The sequence below is a fragment of the Aethalodelphis obliquidens genome, unplaced genomic scaffold (genome assembly GCF_003676395.1).
Source record: "Aethalodelphis obliquidens isolate GAN/ISIS:26980383/991018 unplaced genomic scaffold, ASM367639v1 scaffold65, whole genome shotgun sequence".
Taxonomy (NCBI): domain Eukaryota; kingdom Metazoa; phylum Chordata; class Mammalia; order Artiodactyla; family Delphinidae; genus Aethalodelphis; species Aethalodelphis obliquidens.
In genome coordinates this window covers 1,596,929-1,612,491 of record NW_020838009.1, presented here as the reverse complement: position 1 = coordinate 1,612,491, position 15,563 = coordinate 1,596,929, and the positions used below count along the sequence as shown (strand labels likewise).

At 55.7% G+C, this 15,563-nt stretch overlaps 1 protein-coding gene across 1 annotated transcript in view; it reads right to left on the bottom strand.

Annotated features, from left to right (window-relative positions):
- ADARB2 (adenosine deaminase RNA specific B2 (inactive)) overlaps positions 1 to 15,563 on the bottom strand; it is a 364,323-nt gene that overhangs the window by 10,054 nt on the left and 338,706 nt on the right. The window contains exons 5-7 of the mRNA XM_027089230.1: positions 12,718 to 12,886; positions 10,824 to 10,975; positions 3,089 to 3,254 (exon numbers count right to left, since the gene is read on the bottom strand). Of these exons, the coding sequence (XP_026945031.1) occupies positions 3,089 to 3,254; positions 10,824 to 10,975; positions 12,718 to 12,886 (487 nt within the window). The remainder of the gene's footprint in view (positions 1 to 3,088; positions 3,255 to 10,823; positions 10,976 to 12,717; positions 12,887 to 15,563) is intronic.

Sequence of the window (15,563 nt, the reverse complement as noted above, 5' to 3'; positions counted from 1 at the left end):
CTCCTAATGTTTCTTACTGTCGCTTATGTTTTAATGGGGGGTGAGGGGAACTTCAGATGCGTGATGTCGCTCCCTGTGGGCTGTTTCCACCAGTCGGTGTGACTGGATGGTCCCATCACACTTTCCCTTTATCTGGAGGCATGAGAACGTGTAGCCTTAGGTGCATTTAGGATCTTGTGGCCAGAGTCTCAGGTTTGGTTCTGTTTTGGATGGAAGCCATTCACCCAAGGGAGAGGTATCCACTCTCCCTCGAGCAGTGGAACCAGCTTTTATCTGCAAGATAGTATTTTGCTCCAGGACTTTAACTAAAATTCCTTTTCGGCCAAAAATCTGACTTTCAAAAGACTTTCATGGCCCAAGAATTTTCCTGGGAATTCCAACGACTCTGTTCCAAAGAGAAGACATTAGATTTCGTTTTCTGCTATGTCAGCATCAAAATTATTTTTAAAGGGAAAAAACGTAGCTGGTGTATCCCCACTTCCGGCCTCGGGTGTTTTTTTCCATGAAGGGGGAGAAAGCTCTCTCTGCGGCTGGGGTGTCCTGCCCACATCCAGTCTGTGGTGCTGGGCATCTTGGCTTTGGTGCTGGTCCGTCAGACTCTCCATCCTCCTGGTGACGCCCCGGGTGTGCTTCCACACGATGCTGAGCGTGGTGTACCCCCAGGAGCCTGGGGACCTGCATGCGCTTGCAGACTCTGTCGGCTGTGCGCCCGGTTTAGGGAGGGGGGCAGCCTGGGCCTGGTTCCCACGATCTTTGGAGTGAGTTTGATGATAATGACATTCACATAACGCAGCCCTTTTCCCTGGGAGGCCACTCTGACCACTGGACTCGTGGGAACGTTGCACAGAGCTTCCGTCCATAGGGTCGACCCCTTCTACATTCTTGGGTCCTGGGCCAGGTCTGACCCAGCCGCTCAGCCTGTGTGAGTCCTGCCCACTGTCGAGCATGGTCAGGGGCCACCCCTCCACTGCCCCGTCCACGAAAACCTCGCCCCGACTCCGCGTTTCTGAGCACGGCCGTCATCACGAAGGAAACCCCACGCCTGCCCCATCTCCGCTCCAGTCCAGCCTCACTCGGCCCCCTGCAGAGCTGGATGTCTCTGCTCCCACCTCCCGTTGGGCGATAGATGGGTACCCACCTGCAGAGACGGGACCCTAACCTGCGCATGCACCCCTCACGGTGGCAGCAGCGATCCCCTGAGGGTCAGACCTTAGACGCAGAAGCAGATGGTGGGGGTGAATAGGATTCCAGTGCAGGACATGGGGTGCAGGGGGAGGGGAGGTCGAGGAGGGGGGAGGGCATCACGGGGGTTGCAGGGAGAGAGGCAGAGATGGTGGGCTTGTTCAGGGAGGAAGGTGGGGCAGGGGAGACAGAGAGACAGAGACAGAGAGACAGAGACAGAGACAGAGGAGAGTGAGGAGAATGTTCAGGGAACACCTGAGGAAAGTCCTGGGAAGGTGGGCTGGGCTCCCAGGGGACTGAGTGGGGAGAGGGGACCTGGTACCATGCCCCCCAGGCCCCTCCTGCCCCATTGTGTTCCCCACCGTCTGGGCACCGCTCACCTGGCCACCAGATTTGGGGACTAGACAGATGACTGGCAGGGCTACCCATGAGCTGCATCAACTCCTGGATGAATGTGGGGCGGCCCCCCACCTGCCCAGAGCCACGGGCATCACAATGTCCCCAGCATGTCCCCCCTCAAAAGCAGTTAGAACCCTCCTCAGCCCAGGGACATGACGTGGACTGTGCTTTCTAAGTAGACTTTGTTAAACAGAGCATCACTGGTGGGAATGAAACCAGGGGGCCTATGGGCTCCTGGGCACGAAAGCCTTTCTGTCCCCCATTTCTTGTTTCTAGGGAACAGACTGCAGCCTCCGTGACCTTCCCTGGGTGCCAAAGGGCAATTCGAACAGTTGCTAATCAAGAGAGGAGTAGCCAAGAAACCACCTGAGGTGAGATTAAAGGGGCCAGAGAAGCCCATCAAGGTTAGGAAACCCGACCCCCTAAGACCCTGCACATGGCCTGATCTCATCAGCAACCCCCCCTTGAAGGCTTGTTATAAACCCCTCATCAAATCCTCCCGGGTGGGGACACATAGTTTTCCGAGGTAGGAGCCTGCCGTGTCCCTCTTTGCCTGGCAAAGCAATAAAGCTGTCCTTTTCTACTTCACCTAAAAGTCTGTCTCCGAGATTCGATTCAGCACCGGTGCAGAGGTGCCGCGCTTTCAGCATCAGGACTGTTGACGTCCCACATCACCCGGGCTTTGTAGCGAGTTTAATTCTCTGTCAACTGACATTTAAGATCCTAGAGACAGTGAAACTTAACTTCTGTATCATTCATTCACTTCATTTGCTAAGGAGTCAGAATTAATTTAGAGACCCAACGCGATCCTGGGAGAGCAAGAGAATTTCCGTTAAGGTGGAAACTGCTGCTTCTCCCCACTTCATGAATAGATGAAAACATTACAAAGGAGGGTACGTTTCCTTCTGAAAGATGGGCTAGTTGACGACTACAGGCAGCTCTCTTTGATGCAGAAATCAGTGCTTTGCTGTATTGCAGTCAGGCGGGGGGCAGTCACTCCAGGGGAGTAAAAGGCCTTATTTCTCCTGTAGCCGTTTGGTAATTTCCCTCGAGATTTTGGATCCCTGTTTGCCAGGGCTGAGGTTTTACCTGCCCCGTAGCCTAGGGAGCCTCACAGAGGCACCGAGTGCACCTGGGCCACGGCCCCTCCGCATGCAGGCTCGGGTCAGGGTTGGGGTCGGGGCTGGGGTCCCTGCTGCCTGGCTCCCGAGTCCCTGGGTGTCTGCCTCTCCTCGGCCCCGCCTGCCTCTCTGACAGCTCTGTCCGGCTTTCCAGGGAGGCTGTGATGGTACAGAAGGCGCCTGGCCAGTGCACAACTGTGTGTGGGGCAGCGGGCAGCCACGTCCCGTGGCGGGTGTGGAGTTCAGGGCCGACAGGGCAGAGTCCGGGACCTTGGAGTGCACCTCAGCACCCGGCCAGGCCCCGCTCTGGGACCACAGTCCCTGTCCCTCCCCCCGTCAAACGCACACCCGGGCGGCACTCGCGCAGAGGACAGAGGGGCCGTTACCTGGCGATCTTGTCCGTGCAGGACATGGTGACCAGCTGCTCGCCCAGCAGGACGCCGTCCCACGTCTGCACGTCTGGGCCACGCACAGGCACTGTCCCCTCCCCGGACTCGATCTTCGTGCGCAGGTGCCCCCGGGACTTCCTGGCCGGGTACTTGCTGCTGCTCACTAGGGGACGAGAGCTGCGTGAGACACGGGGGATGGGGACACGGTGGGGGGGACACAGGGTGGTCACGGTGGGGCTCCGAGGGGAGGGGAAGAAGAGGGGAGCTCATTGGGAAGCAGCTCCAGTGACCCCGGTGCCACCGCCCATGTTCAGGATGAGGAAGCAGCTTTGGAGGTAAGTGCTGGGCAGACGGACTTGTACAGACATGGGAGGAACTGGGGCACAGCAAACCCTCTGGTCCAGGCTCAGCCGGCGTCACAGCAAAAGGCTGGACAGTGACCATCGGAGGCTCTGCAGCCGTTTGGTCTCGGTCTGACCACTGGACCTGCGGCCCAGCTCTCAGCACAGACGGGCCAGGGAAGGAGCTGCCTTTACAGACACCGACTTTTGGGTTCCACGTCACCTTCATGTGTCAGGAGATGCTCTTCTCACCCTTTCCAGCCATTAACACATGTAAAAACCATGCTTAGTTCTCAGGCGGCTGGTGGGATCCGGCCCAATTGCTGGACTGCAAACCTCGTCTAGATTTTAGTCCTGGCTCTATGGTTTCCTAGCTGCGTAGCCTTGGAAAAGCTACTTAAAACTACTGTGATACAGTTAGTTCGTCTGAAAATGGGGTAGTGGTGGTGCCTCCCTCCTAGGCTAAGGGACTAAATGAGATGGGACCTGGGACCCCAGAGCTGCTGCCGACAGTCCCGGTGAGGGGGCGTCCGCTACATCCCAAGACCGGCCCATGGCAGGGGGCCTCAATGCCCTGTTACTGCTCTCCTGCCTTTGCTTTCCAGAGTCACCTCCACATCCATATACACCAGTTATCTGAAGAACTAGCTTGAACGAGAGGAAAATTAAATTTATTATTTTTTTCTTTTTTAAAAAAAGGTTCTGTACATTTAATCAGGATTATAATGTATTATAGAAATGCTTAACTGCTTTGTGTACAAATTATATATGAACTACCATAGTGACACCAACATTGACACACACGACGGTGGGATGAACGCTAAATGCCTTCTTTAAAAGGTTTCTATGTAAGTTTTAGAATTTGTGAAAATGTGTTTCTCCTTCATTTATCTGCACTGGAGTGAGGGTAAATTATTAATATAAATTATTACCCAAATAATTAATAACATTTGGGTTTATATGGGCACCTTCTCTTACAGATCTTGAAGTAATTTCCAGTATATTTTCTCATGCTTTCTAAGAACTGGAGTTCCTTTACTATGTATTCATACTGCCTAGAGGCCATCTCTTGGGAAGAAAATTGCTGTACTCTGTGGAGAAAGTAAATTTTTGAGAGGTTTTAGATTGCTTATTGACCATACTACTAACCAGGTCCTTGATGAGATCCAATTTGGACTGGCCTGTGAGTCGTCTATGGAAGGAAGAACCAAGCTGAGAGACTGAGCCTGGGGGAGGGAGGGGCACAGCCAAGGGATGCCCAGCCCTCCCCCTAGGTAGAGCCTGAATCTCTTCTTTGCAGACTTAAATGGCACTAGGAATCGGATGACAATGCTGCTGCTGCTGCTGGTGATGATGGTGATGATGGTGATGATGATAATGATGGTGACGATGGTGATGATGGTGATGATGGTGATGCTGCTGCTGCTGATGGTGATGATAACAATGGTGATGATGGTGATGATGATGGTGAYGATGGTGATGATGGTGACGATGGTGATGATGCTGGTGACGGTGACGATAATAATGGTGATGAGGATGGTGATGATGGTGATGATGATAATGATGGTGACGATGGTGGTGATGGTGATGATGGTGATGCTGCTGCTGCTGATGGTGATGATAACAATGGTGATGAGGATGGTGATGATGGTGATGATGATGGTGACGGTGATGATAATAATGGTGATGATGGTGAGACAGTGATGATGGTGGTGGTGACGATGAGACAATGATGATGATGACAAAGATGATGATAGTGATGATAATAAATTGAACATAAAATATTTCACCTGACTCAAAAATACTTGAGCAAAACTTTGGTTTGACCTGACTTTTTACACCGTCCAGATGAGGTCTTTATCACATCAACTTCCTGTGGCAGGTGGCACTGAGGGAAAGGAGGGCCGGCGTAGCTAACAGTTTCCACAGTTTACCACAATGTTAGGAACTAAAGACTTCTGTGTGGGAATACTTTCTTAGGAAATATGGTACTTGCTGTCCCTCTCTTTCTGGTAATTATATTCAATAGTATCCTCACCATTCTCTCAATGTTTCAACTATTGTGTCATTTTCCAGACCTGGAAAGTCACCTATTACATTGTAAGGCTCTTCTGAATTCTTACCCGGTGCTTCTGTGCAACTAACTTTTCCCTGAAGCAGACTTTGTAGCCTGTTAAGGCCATGACAACCCGGAGGGCTGGCTTGAGTAACAACTGGTTTCTAGGAGTTAACTTAAAGTTTTCAGGTAGATGAATTTTTCCTGAAGAGCCAGGTGCATGAGATGCTCCTGACGAGTGTTTATTTTCGGAGGTGTTGAGTCTCGGCTGCCTCCTCCAGCTCCCCTACCAGTGTGATCACTCCCAGCGGCTCTGAGTGCCGCGATCTTGCAGAGCTCGTTTACCCTGGCTCTTTCTTGCCTAATTGCGAGAGGCAGGAGGGAGTTGAAGATGCTACTTCAAGCAGAACGAAATGCCAATCCAACCAGAAACTGCAGGGAACTGACCTTAAATCATCTGCAGTGGATTTGTCATGTGCCCTAGACAGTGGAAGTGTGGAGCATTAAGACCCTGCCTGCGTGGATACATAAAGGCTCCCAAACCCATAAGAATGTTCTCAGCTAATTCCGATACTCCATCTCATGAGACTCTTCAGTGTAGTGTTTGTTCACGTAAAACCCTTACTTTCGGACCCTGATGTCAAGATAAAGTGCAGCTGGTAATATGCTTAAGAAAATTGTTCAAGTGAATATTCTATTTTCAGGAGAGAATCAGATGGCGACTGAGGAAATCCACCGAGGGAGCAAAGGTCTATCTGAAATGTGATGCATGGTTGCTGCAATGGTGCAGGGGAGAGAAAGAGCCATAAGTGGGAAAAAAGTATAGGAAAGAAGACAATATTTTTAAACCCCAAATAAGCTTCAAAAGATATATCCCAGAAGGTATACCCATGATGTAGTGTACTATTTATTGTAATAATGACATCTACAATATTTGTCATGTGGCCACGTGGGTGTTCTTGTCCTACCTGGTGAGGATGGTGACAGTGACGATGTGAGTTAGGAAGCCACTTAAATCCACCGACCCTGCAATGCACGGATATTATCATGTGTTACATGCTCTGTAGCTCAGTAGTCACATGAAGATGGGGCGTCAGGAAGTGTATTTTAGATTCCCTGACTTCCTACGGGATTTCGGAGCAATCTCTTGAGCTGCCGTCATGTACAAAGAATAGAACTGGCTCAGACGTACAGGCATTCGGTTCACACTTGTAAGATAGCTGTGTGATGTAATCATGCTATTTCTCATGGCTTCTTGTGGGAGATAGATCGGAGATTTGAACTAAGCTGTTAAACTCTTCTAAAATGGCAGTAAGGACTGAATTTTCTAGGTTATTTAAAGAACCTGCCAAGCAAGAGGAATTTGCATTAGAGTGTTGGTGAGTTGGAAGGAGAACGGTCACCCAACCACTGTGACCAGCCCGGGTCTTTTCATTAATCTCTTCATTTAGGTTATGATCAGAACTGCCCCCATGTCTGCAGGCCTTGCAGACGCTCCACCAGTCCCCCGTCCGCATGCAGGCCCGCCCTCCGGTGGGAGAGGATAGGAAACCAATGGGGCAGGAGACAGGTTAGGGGGTTTTGAACCCAGGGGCTCAGAACATGGCTGATCCTCAGAATCACTGGGGAAGTTTTAAAAGTACGGACCCTCAGACCCACTGCATCCCGAGGCGCCAGAACCTTGGGAGAGTGGGCACAGGAGCCTGCATTTGTAGAAACTGCCTGGCAGTGTTGTAGGTAAGTCAGGTTTGGAAACAACCAAATCTGTGCACACCTGCTCACAGGCAGCACGCCTCACAGGCATCTTGGCCAACGGACACTGAGTCCATTTCTAAGGACTCTAGGAAGGGAGAACCTACGATCTGTCCAGGTGAATGTTTTGAGGGGAGAAAACCCCAGGGACTTTAGAATCTCTGGAGCCACAGGCGTCCCCGGGGGTGGGGTTGTGTATTGTCCCTTAGCTGCAGAGCCCCTGAACTGGGCCTCAGGGGTCTGGGGTTACTGCAACTCATGGAACCTTTAGGGCTGTGGCGACAGCTTAGGCCAGAGTCCCTGGTGGACAGCGGGGGGCTCTGCCACAGGTGGGTCAGACTTGGTTCTCTGCTGGGGTTCACTCTGCCTTCCTTCCCTCTTAAAGGACAGGGGGCCATCTGGGCAGGTCTGTTGAGAACTTCCCTTAGGCCTAATCACTGAACAGGTGTGTCCGCGGTCCCGTACGTCAGGCATCTGTTGTGCGTGTGTGCCGTGTGCTTGTGCTCGTGTGTGTACTTGTGTGTGAGAGAGGGAGGGGTGACCCCCGGCACCATGGCTTGGGGTGTGCAGAAAGATGTACAGCGGCTCCTGCAGACCAAGCAAGGGGTGACAATCAAACCAGCCAAAGTGACCAGGACCGGCAGGGGACATGCTGGCCGGTGGAGGGGAGGCTCCTGGAGCAGCTGCGGGTGAGAAGCTGGGGGCCTCGGTGTCCAGGGCCAGAGCTTCTCCCGGCGGTGACCCCTCTGGGGAGAGGATTGAGCATGTCATGCTCTGCATCTGTGGACGCGAGGGCATTGCCGTGACCTTCAGGGTCGGGTGCCCTGGGCCTGTTCAGGAGCGTGGACCCTGAGGCCGTGGGGCAGTGAGGCTGGGCTTCTGCAGGGGTGGCTTGCAGGAGGCGGGAGCGCCCATCCCTGCTAAACGCCCCTCGGGCAGGCCCTGCCTCCAGGGCGCCTGTCACTGTCACCTCTGCCCTGGAGGGGACCCCTAAGGATCCCCATCACTCACACCCCCTCCTCCGAGGTCCAGCGAAGGAGGCACCCTGAGAGGGAGCCACCAGCAGAGTCACCCCGTCCCCACATTAGCCAATTCTCTCTAAAACAAAACAATTCCGGGGCGTTTGTGCCTCGGCAAATGGAGAAGGCTGAGCCACCTGGAAAGGTCCTCCACGTGGGGGACGGCACGCATTCGGGGTTTCTTGCCCTGGCCGATGAGTAAGGAAGGTGATGCAGGACACTTGCTGGCCGTCTGAGGGACAGACCCACCAGGTGCCTGCTTGGGGCCCTGTGGGAACCCTGGGGAGAAACACCAGCTGAAATAACCTAGGAGCAGCTTCTAATTTCTGTAGGCACATCTGCAGCAAAAATGTGAGGAAAACGCTTTTTTTTGTCCCTTCTACCTGCACCTGCCACTTCTTAAAACACCACGAAGTAAAAGACATCTCTGCCTGGAGGAGAACCCCAGGGCGCTCTGAGAACGTATCTGCTTGTTCTTCTAAACCACCGGCTTTGCAAGTTGGAATTAAGGCCGGGGAGGCCGATGACCTGGAACCGTCCCTGGCAGAGAGCGCAGTCTCGGGGGGGCGGGGCGGGACGGGCTCCCCTTCCTCACTCAGCCACCCCGACTCCGGCTGGCAGGAAGCTGGTGCATCAGGGCCTCCCCAGAGTTCTGTGGGACTTTTCCTCCTGGAACCGGAGGGCTCCTGGCTGGGTCTCCATGATGCCAGGTCTTCTGAGAGAAAATGGAAGGATAATTCCAAGTAGCTAATGGACCATATTTCACAATTTCATGTGGGGAATTAGTACCACGTAGATCCAGCCTGACGAGCGCCTCCGAGAAAATGAATTCTCACGTTTTCTGCTCTCTCTCTCTCTCAGGCTGCGCGGTCAGAAGGAACACTCTGCACAACCCCAGGGGCCTTTGGAGGGGCCAAGCCCGCTGCTCGCGTTGCCGGTCCCCCAGCCTGCTCTCCTCCTGGGGCAGCTCCCTGGAAGTTCCCTGACATTGAATACGTTCCCTTTCATGACTCTCAGTTTGACTTGATTCTCCCACTGACTTTCCATAGGTGGGTGTTATGGTCTGAATGTGTGTGTCCCCAGATTCTGTATGTTGACACCTAACCCCCAAGGTGATGGTGTCAGGAGGTGGGTCCTCTAGGAGGTGATGAGGTCATGAGGGTGGAGCCCCCATGATGGGATCAGTGTCCTTATAAAGAGACCCCACACAGCTCCCTGCCCCTCCCTGCAGGTGAGGACACAGCGAGAAGACGCTGTCTGTGAACAAGGAAGCGGGTTCTCACCAGACACCGAATCTACCAGCACCTTGATCTTGGACTCCCAGCCCCCAGAACCATGAGGAATCCATGTCTGCAGTTTGTAAGCCACCCAGCCTGTGCTGTCAGGAGGGCAGCCCGTGCTGAGACAGCAATGAAAATGTTACCGGTACCCTACTACAGGGGACTCTGTCCAACCATTCCCCAGAGCGGAAAGCGATGGACTTGGAGGAACATTGGTAAAAGCAGAAGGCATTATTTTGGACCTGCATACAATCTGAGTATTAGAGAAATAGGTTAAATTCATGCAGGGTTTTAAAGAGAGCAATTTCCCTGCACGTCCTTACCTTAGGTGAAGGCACTCACCGCAAGCCGGGATGCAGCCGGCATTCAGAAAGTGCTCATCGCTCCTTCCCTTGGTAATTAGAACACAAGTGGACCTTCCGTGGGGGGCCAGGGCCCAAACACGCCTTCAGTAACTGTGTTGTCTGTTTCTGCTGTAGGTTCCCTCCGAGCACAATGGGCCATGGGTGCCTCATCATCTTAAGCAGGGGCTGACCCTTCATCACACACAGATACTCTATTTCCCCACCCTCGTCAGATTTGCCTCATTCTGCTTCTGGAGGGGTTCACGTGTGTCTGCATGTGTCTGCGTGTGTGTGTGCGGGTGTGTGTGTGGTGTGTATATACGAGCATGTGTAACGCACACACGTAGCGTCAATAACAGACTTTCCTAATGGCACCTGGGGAGACACTGACCCCATGAGACCTGCACAGAGGAGACTGCAGTATCCTCCCCCCAGGACCATGGTGTCACCTCTTGGGTGGAGGCGACTGTCTGTGGTCACCAGCTCTCCTAAAATACCGGAGAGGGCAGGTCCTGCCCAGGGTTTTCACACCCTTTGTGGGAGAGGCCAGGTGCCTGGGGAGACATCTTTATCCTCCCCCACGTGCAGACGGAGGCAGACGCAGCCCTGGGGTCAGCTCCACCTCCACGTGGCCCGCCTCTGTGCTGCTTCAGCCTGTGTTCTGTGTCCTGGCCACAGGCTGCCTGACCGGCTGCAGCGACGGGGCCCCAGCAATTAGAGAGCCTCTGTCACGTCTCCACCTACACTGTCCCCAGAGATGAGGGCCCATTGGACCAAGGTTTTAGAGGATGCCATTCTGATGCTGCAGATGCGCTCGCCTGCCCCTCAGGGCTGCGCCACCCAGGCAAGCAGGCGGTGTCTGAGCGGACAGCAGGACACACCAACCAGAGAGGAGAGTATCGGGCTGTTCGAACACAAAGGCAGAAAGCTGGGCGCTTACGGTCCGTGGTGAGCTCGTAGGGCGAGTGGAGCCGCGCGTCTCCGCAGGGGGATGTGCTCACATAGAGGTGGAACAGGACATCTTCCCTCAGCCGGTAGCCGCCCTCCTGCAGCCGCACGAAGATGGAGCGCTCGCTGTCCTCGCGCCGCTTGCTGGGGACAGAGAGGGGCCCCGTCAGCTACGGGAGGCCGGCCGGGGAGCCCAGTCCATGTCCTGCATGAAACCTTCTGGACCAGCCGCGGAGCAGCTGGGTGAGAGCAACCGGCCCGCAGAGGCTGCATCCTCGGCCTCCCCGCTGCCCACGGTCAAGCCCATCCTTCACAAGCCCAGCGTCCTCGGTACACATGACCCCGAATGTGAGTGTCTGTGACACGGCCGTCCTGTGGGTCACGATGCTCCCTGTGTGCCCACAGGACGCTGCGCTCTACACGGCCGCCGTGGGCAGATGGTTCTCTGTTAGACGGAGAACAGGGATAGAGAGGCAGGGCTCGGCCGCCGCCCAGTGAGGAATCCGGCGCGGGGACCCCTCTTCTTCTGCCTCGGCCGTGCCCCAGGGCTGTCCTCCCCACATGACACCCCCCGTGCCCCCCTTCGCAGTGGCGGTGAGGAGCACCCCCTGCACAGAGCGGGCCTAGCTGGGGCCCCTCCCAGACCCGTTCTCACCAGTCACGGGCGGCTCCTTCCCGCCGGTCTTGCTGTTTTTACACGTTCTGCCCCATTGATGATGGATTCTGAGAGCACGCAGGCAGCAGAACAGACATTTTCTCCCCGGGAACCCTTGAGGCATCCCACCAGCCTTTCTGCTTCCCTGACTGTGCTCCTTCTGCTGCCAGGCCCCCCAGGCCCTCCCCAAAACCTCGGAGCAAACGCCTGGCCCTGGTTTTCTGCAGCCGTTGCTGGTCTCCGTCCCCTAACCCCGATCCCCTGAGGGCAGGGGCCTGGGTGCCCCCGACCTGCAGCTTGGTACCAGCACACAGCCAGCCCTAAACGTCCGCCTGGGGCCACGGTGACACATCCAGAGTTAGGGGTGTTTGGAAACATTTCTGACCTGGCAGCTGGATATTCAGGAGAGAAACCCTTCCCACGTTTGGAGAGATTTCCAACTCCCTTCCCCACATTCAACCCTGGCCGCACCATCCGCCAGCCTGGAACCAGGGGGAAACTGCAGATCAGGGGCTCAGAAATGAACTGAGTGTATGAAGGCATCGCTTTCCTGAGTCTACTCAGCACCTCTGGACCCGCCTTCCCTTTGTGTGGCCCCTGCACAGGCCATGGGCAGGCGGGAGTCGCCGCCTGAGGCCCCCAGGCCCCTGTTGCTAGTGGGTTTGAGGAACGCTGCTCCGGAGGGTGTGGAAGGACAGCGGTTCTCGCTGTGCCTACAGCCACCCGTGATTCTGCTACTGCTCAGGGGGTCGTAGAGGGAGATGCCCACCAGGGGACAGCCTGCTGCTTCCTGATGGCCGCCCAACAGCACTAGGCATCCCACATCTGGGCACGTTGCTCAGGGACTTCATTACAGAACCCCCCCCCCGCTTTAAGATGCAAACATGCAGGGAGGAGGAGGAGGCCAGAAACGGGGAGACAGAGCCCATCACTGGCCGCCTCCGTCGTGGTGCCTGGGGACCAGGTGCAGGAAGGGTTTCCGCTGCGGGGCAGGGTGCAGGGAGAGCCCGCCCCACACAGGAGGACAGGGCTCAGAGCTGCTGGCTAGGCTCGTCTGGGCACTTGAGCCTGGGGGCCCCAGGACGAGGCCTGGGGAGGGAAACAGACTCGACCTGGAGTCTGCGAGGGGCTGGTGTGCTTTCGGGGCATAGCCGTTGGCACGTTCAGGGTCGGCCGGGATAGAGGGACACCAGGCGCGGGGGCTGCACGGCCGCCCGGGATCCCTGCTCACCTCAGGTGCAGCTCCAGCTGTGCATACAGGAAGTGGACCAGCGCCCTCCTGGCCACGATCTCCGCATGGCAGTCGTTGACCACCAGCCCCTGGTCATTGATGTACTCGCCACTGATGCACTTGGTCCCCGAGGACAGGACGACGACCTGGGCTTGCCTGACGTCCAGGCCTGGTGGACAGAGGAGGCGTCAGAGCCCTGTGGCCGCTGCCCTCCCCGTGGGGCAGTGGGTCTGCTCTCCACCTCACCCGGCACCGCCCCCCCCGCCTCAAGTTCACCTGTAAATAGCCAGCCAGTGGGGCAAGAGGTACTGGGGGGGGGGGCGTGTGCACACCTGGCTCACTTGTGAGGCCGGAGTCACGCCCAGAACTCCGTTCACTCCCCAATCCCAGCCCAGTGGGGCCCCGAGTGTGTGAACCCCGATTCCTGGCCTGAAGGACCTGAGGGCCGTGTGTCCCCACGTGTGTGACCCAGACAAGGCGGGACGCAGGCCTGTGGTTGAGGAAGATTCGTCCCTTAACTGGAAGATTCTCTGACGGGAGGGCCTTGTGTTCAGGATGGAAGGATGTTTGTGAGGACAGACCGCAGGCCAGTCCCTGCCCGCCCGCCTATGCCTCTGAGGCAAACTCAGGACCATCGGCCGCCTTCCATGCGTGGAGCCAGCGCCCCTCAGAACCCCGGATTCCTGCACGAAGGGACACTTGCTTCTCTGCTCCGCTCACCTCGGTGGCTTTGCCCTGAAGCTGGGGCATGTCTCTGCGTCTGGACTCAAGGCCCAGCCCTGGAGCAGCAGGAGGTCTGGGCCCTGAGGCTCCTGTGAAAGTGCAGCCTGGGCCGAGGGCCACTCTCGACGCCCACAAGAGGCCAGCAGAGACAGCAGGACGCCCGGGCCAGCGCGTCCCTCTCTGGAACCGCCTCTCACAGGAGGTGCGGGGGTCCTGGTGGGGCGGCCCCTCCCTGGGCCCCACGCAGAGCAGGAGCCGCCTGGGACCCCGGCCTCGCTTCTGGGGCTGCATTTCAGGAGCTCCCGAAACAGGCTCACACCTGAGAACAGCGGCAGCAGCGGGGAGAGGGTGCTGAGCTTTCTGATTTGACGGCCCAGGCTCTCCGTTTTCCCTAAAGAACAGCAGGGCAGATGGGAGGTAGGTAGCGGCAATACAGCCTCCCTTCCATCCAGCAATTTCTGTCCTGAGATCCTTATGACCCCATGGGGGGCATAGGAGGGGCCATGCCCCCGCGTCCCCCTCTGGTCCCTTCGAGGGCCGCGCACAGCTGCTTCCTAGCAAAGCTCACGGGTTCGTGGTGAGAACAAAGCAACTGGCCTTCTGTTTGGCGTGGCTGTCGTGTCTCTGCACGTTGTGTGAAAGTGATATGTGTAAAAGTGATTTACTACCGCAATGTTTGCAAGTGAAATAATATGAGTGACCCAATACTGACCCACCAGTAGGGGACTGCTTAGAGCGGAGTACGTTCATCTGTATACTGGGCCCCTGTAGACAAGTTCTCTGGAGGAATAGAAAGATTTCTAAGGGATATCGTTATGTGAAAAAAGCAAGGTGTGGAGCGGCGTGTGTACACCCCACGTTGTGCTGTGAAGGGCAGGGATGTGGGTCAGGGCTGGGATCCACCCGCCCACCACCAGCTGCTGCTAAGTCAGCCACTTACTGTCTCGAGGACATGGAAGACACGCGATCCCAGGACCGGAGACGAAGGGCATTGTGACTCGCAGCACCGCCGGCAGCAAGAGCCTTGTGCCTGCTTAGGTGCCCTTGCCCGTCTCAGGCGGTGTGTGCAGGGGGCTTGCGGGTGCTGCCTGTGCTCGGGGGTCCCTGAACTTGGGGACGGCACCTCTCCGTCATCAGTGGTTAGCAAGTCCCAAAGGAAAACTGTAATCACCCCTTGAGACTGCTCCCTGCAAACACAGCCGAAGAAACGTTCCAGGGAGAGTGACCGCCCCTCTCTGGCTGGCCTCCTGCATTGCCCTCCTCAGCCCGAGGACTGGTGTGCTCCCGCCCCAAAGGACTCACCCCATCCTCTCTCCCCCACCAGGGAAACTGCCTCCCAGGACGTGCGAAGGTGACTGGGCCGGCTTGCTCTCCAGCTGGCCCACACCTGATACATGGAACTCCCACGCCATGCGTGCACCCTCACCTCCAACTCTGGGAAATCTCTGGGAATGCACTTAGTTGTTTAGCCGGGACTAAGCAATTCTTAGCCTCTTCCAACTCTGAATAGATTTTCACAATACTACATCTGACTATGGAGGAAATGATTACCAAATTTCTAAGAATAAAACTGAAGGTAAAATATACCAACCAGTATCAAAGAAACAAATACCCAAACTATAGAAACTAGAGACAGAAAAGAGCGGCATTCACCCTGCGTGCAGACCGCCCGATGGTGTGCTGTTCGATTGGTCCTGGCGCCCTGTTTTCTGGGCCGTGTCCAGTGAGTGTAATGACTCAAGCATTAGCGTTTCCACCACCCACTGGGGGAAGCCAGGCTCTTCCACGGTGTGGACTCGGCGTCAGGAGACCCTCCTCCACGGTCCGCTCAATGCTCCTGCACCGTTTCCTTCTCACCCAGGCTCCCAGCACCCCCTGGGTTTTGCACCCTGAGTATTTGCAGAGAATTTCCTGCAGTTTCACATCTAGTCATTATTTGGTCCAAGTCTGTGTTTAATTCTCAGTCTTTTCCTGCGATTCAATATTCTACTCTTCTCAGCTTTCTATTCTCCAAATTTCCTCGAGTCAGTTTGAAAGCAAGTGGATTTAAAAATGTCGGCTCAGAGCTTCCCTGGTGGCGCAGTGGTTGAGAGTCCACCTGCCGATGCAGGTGACATGGGTTC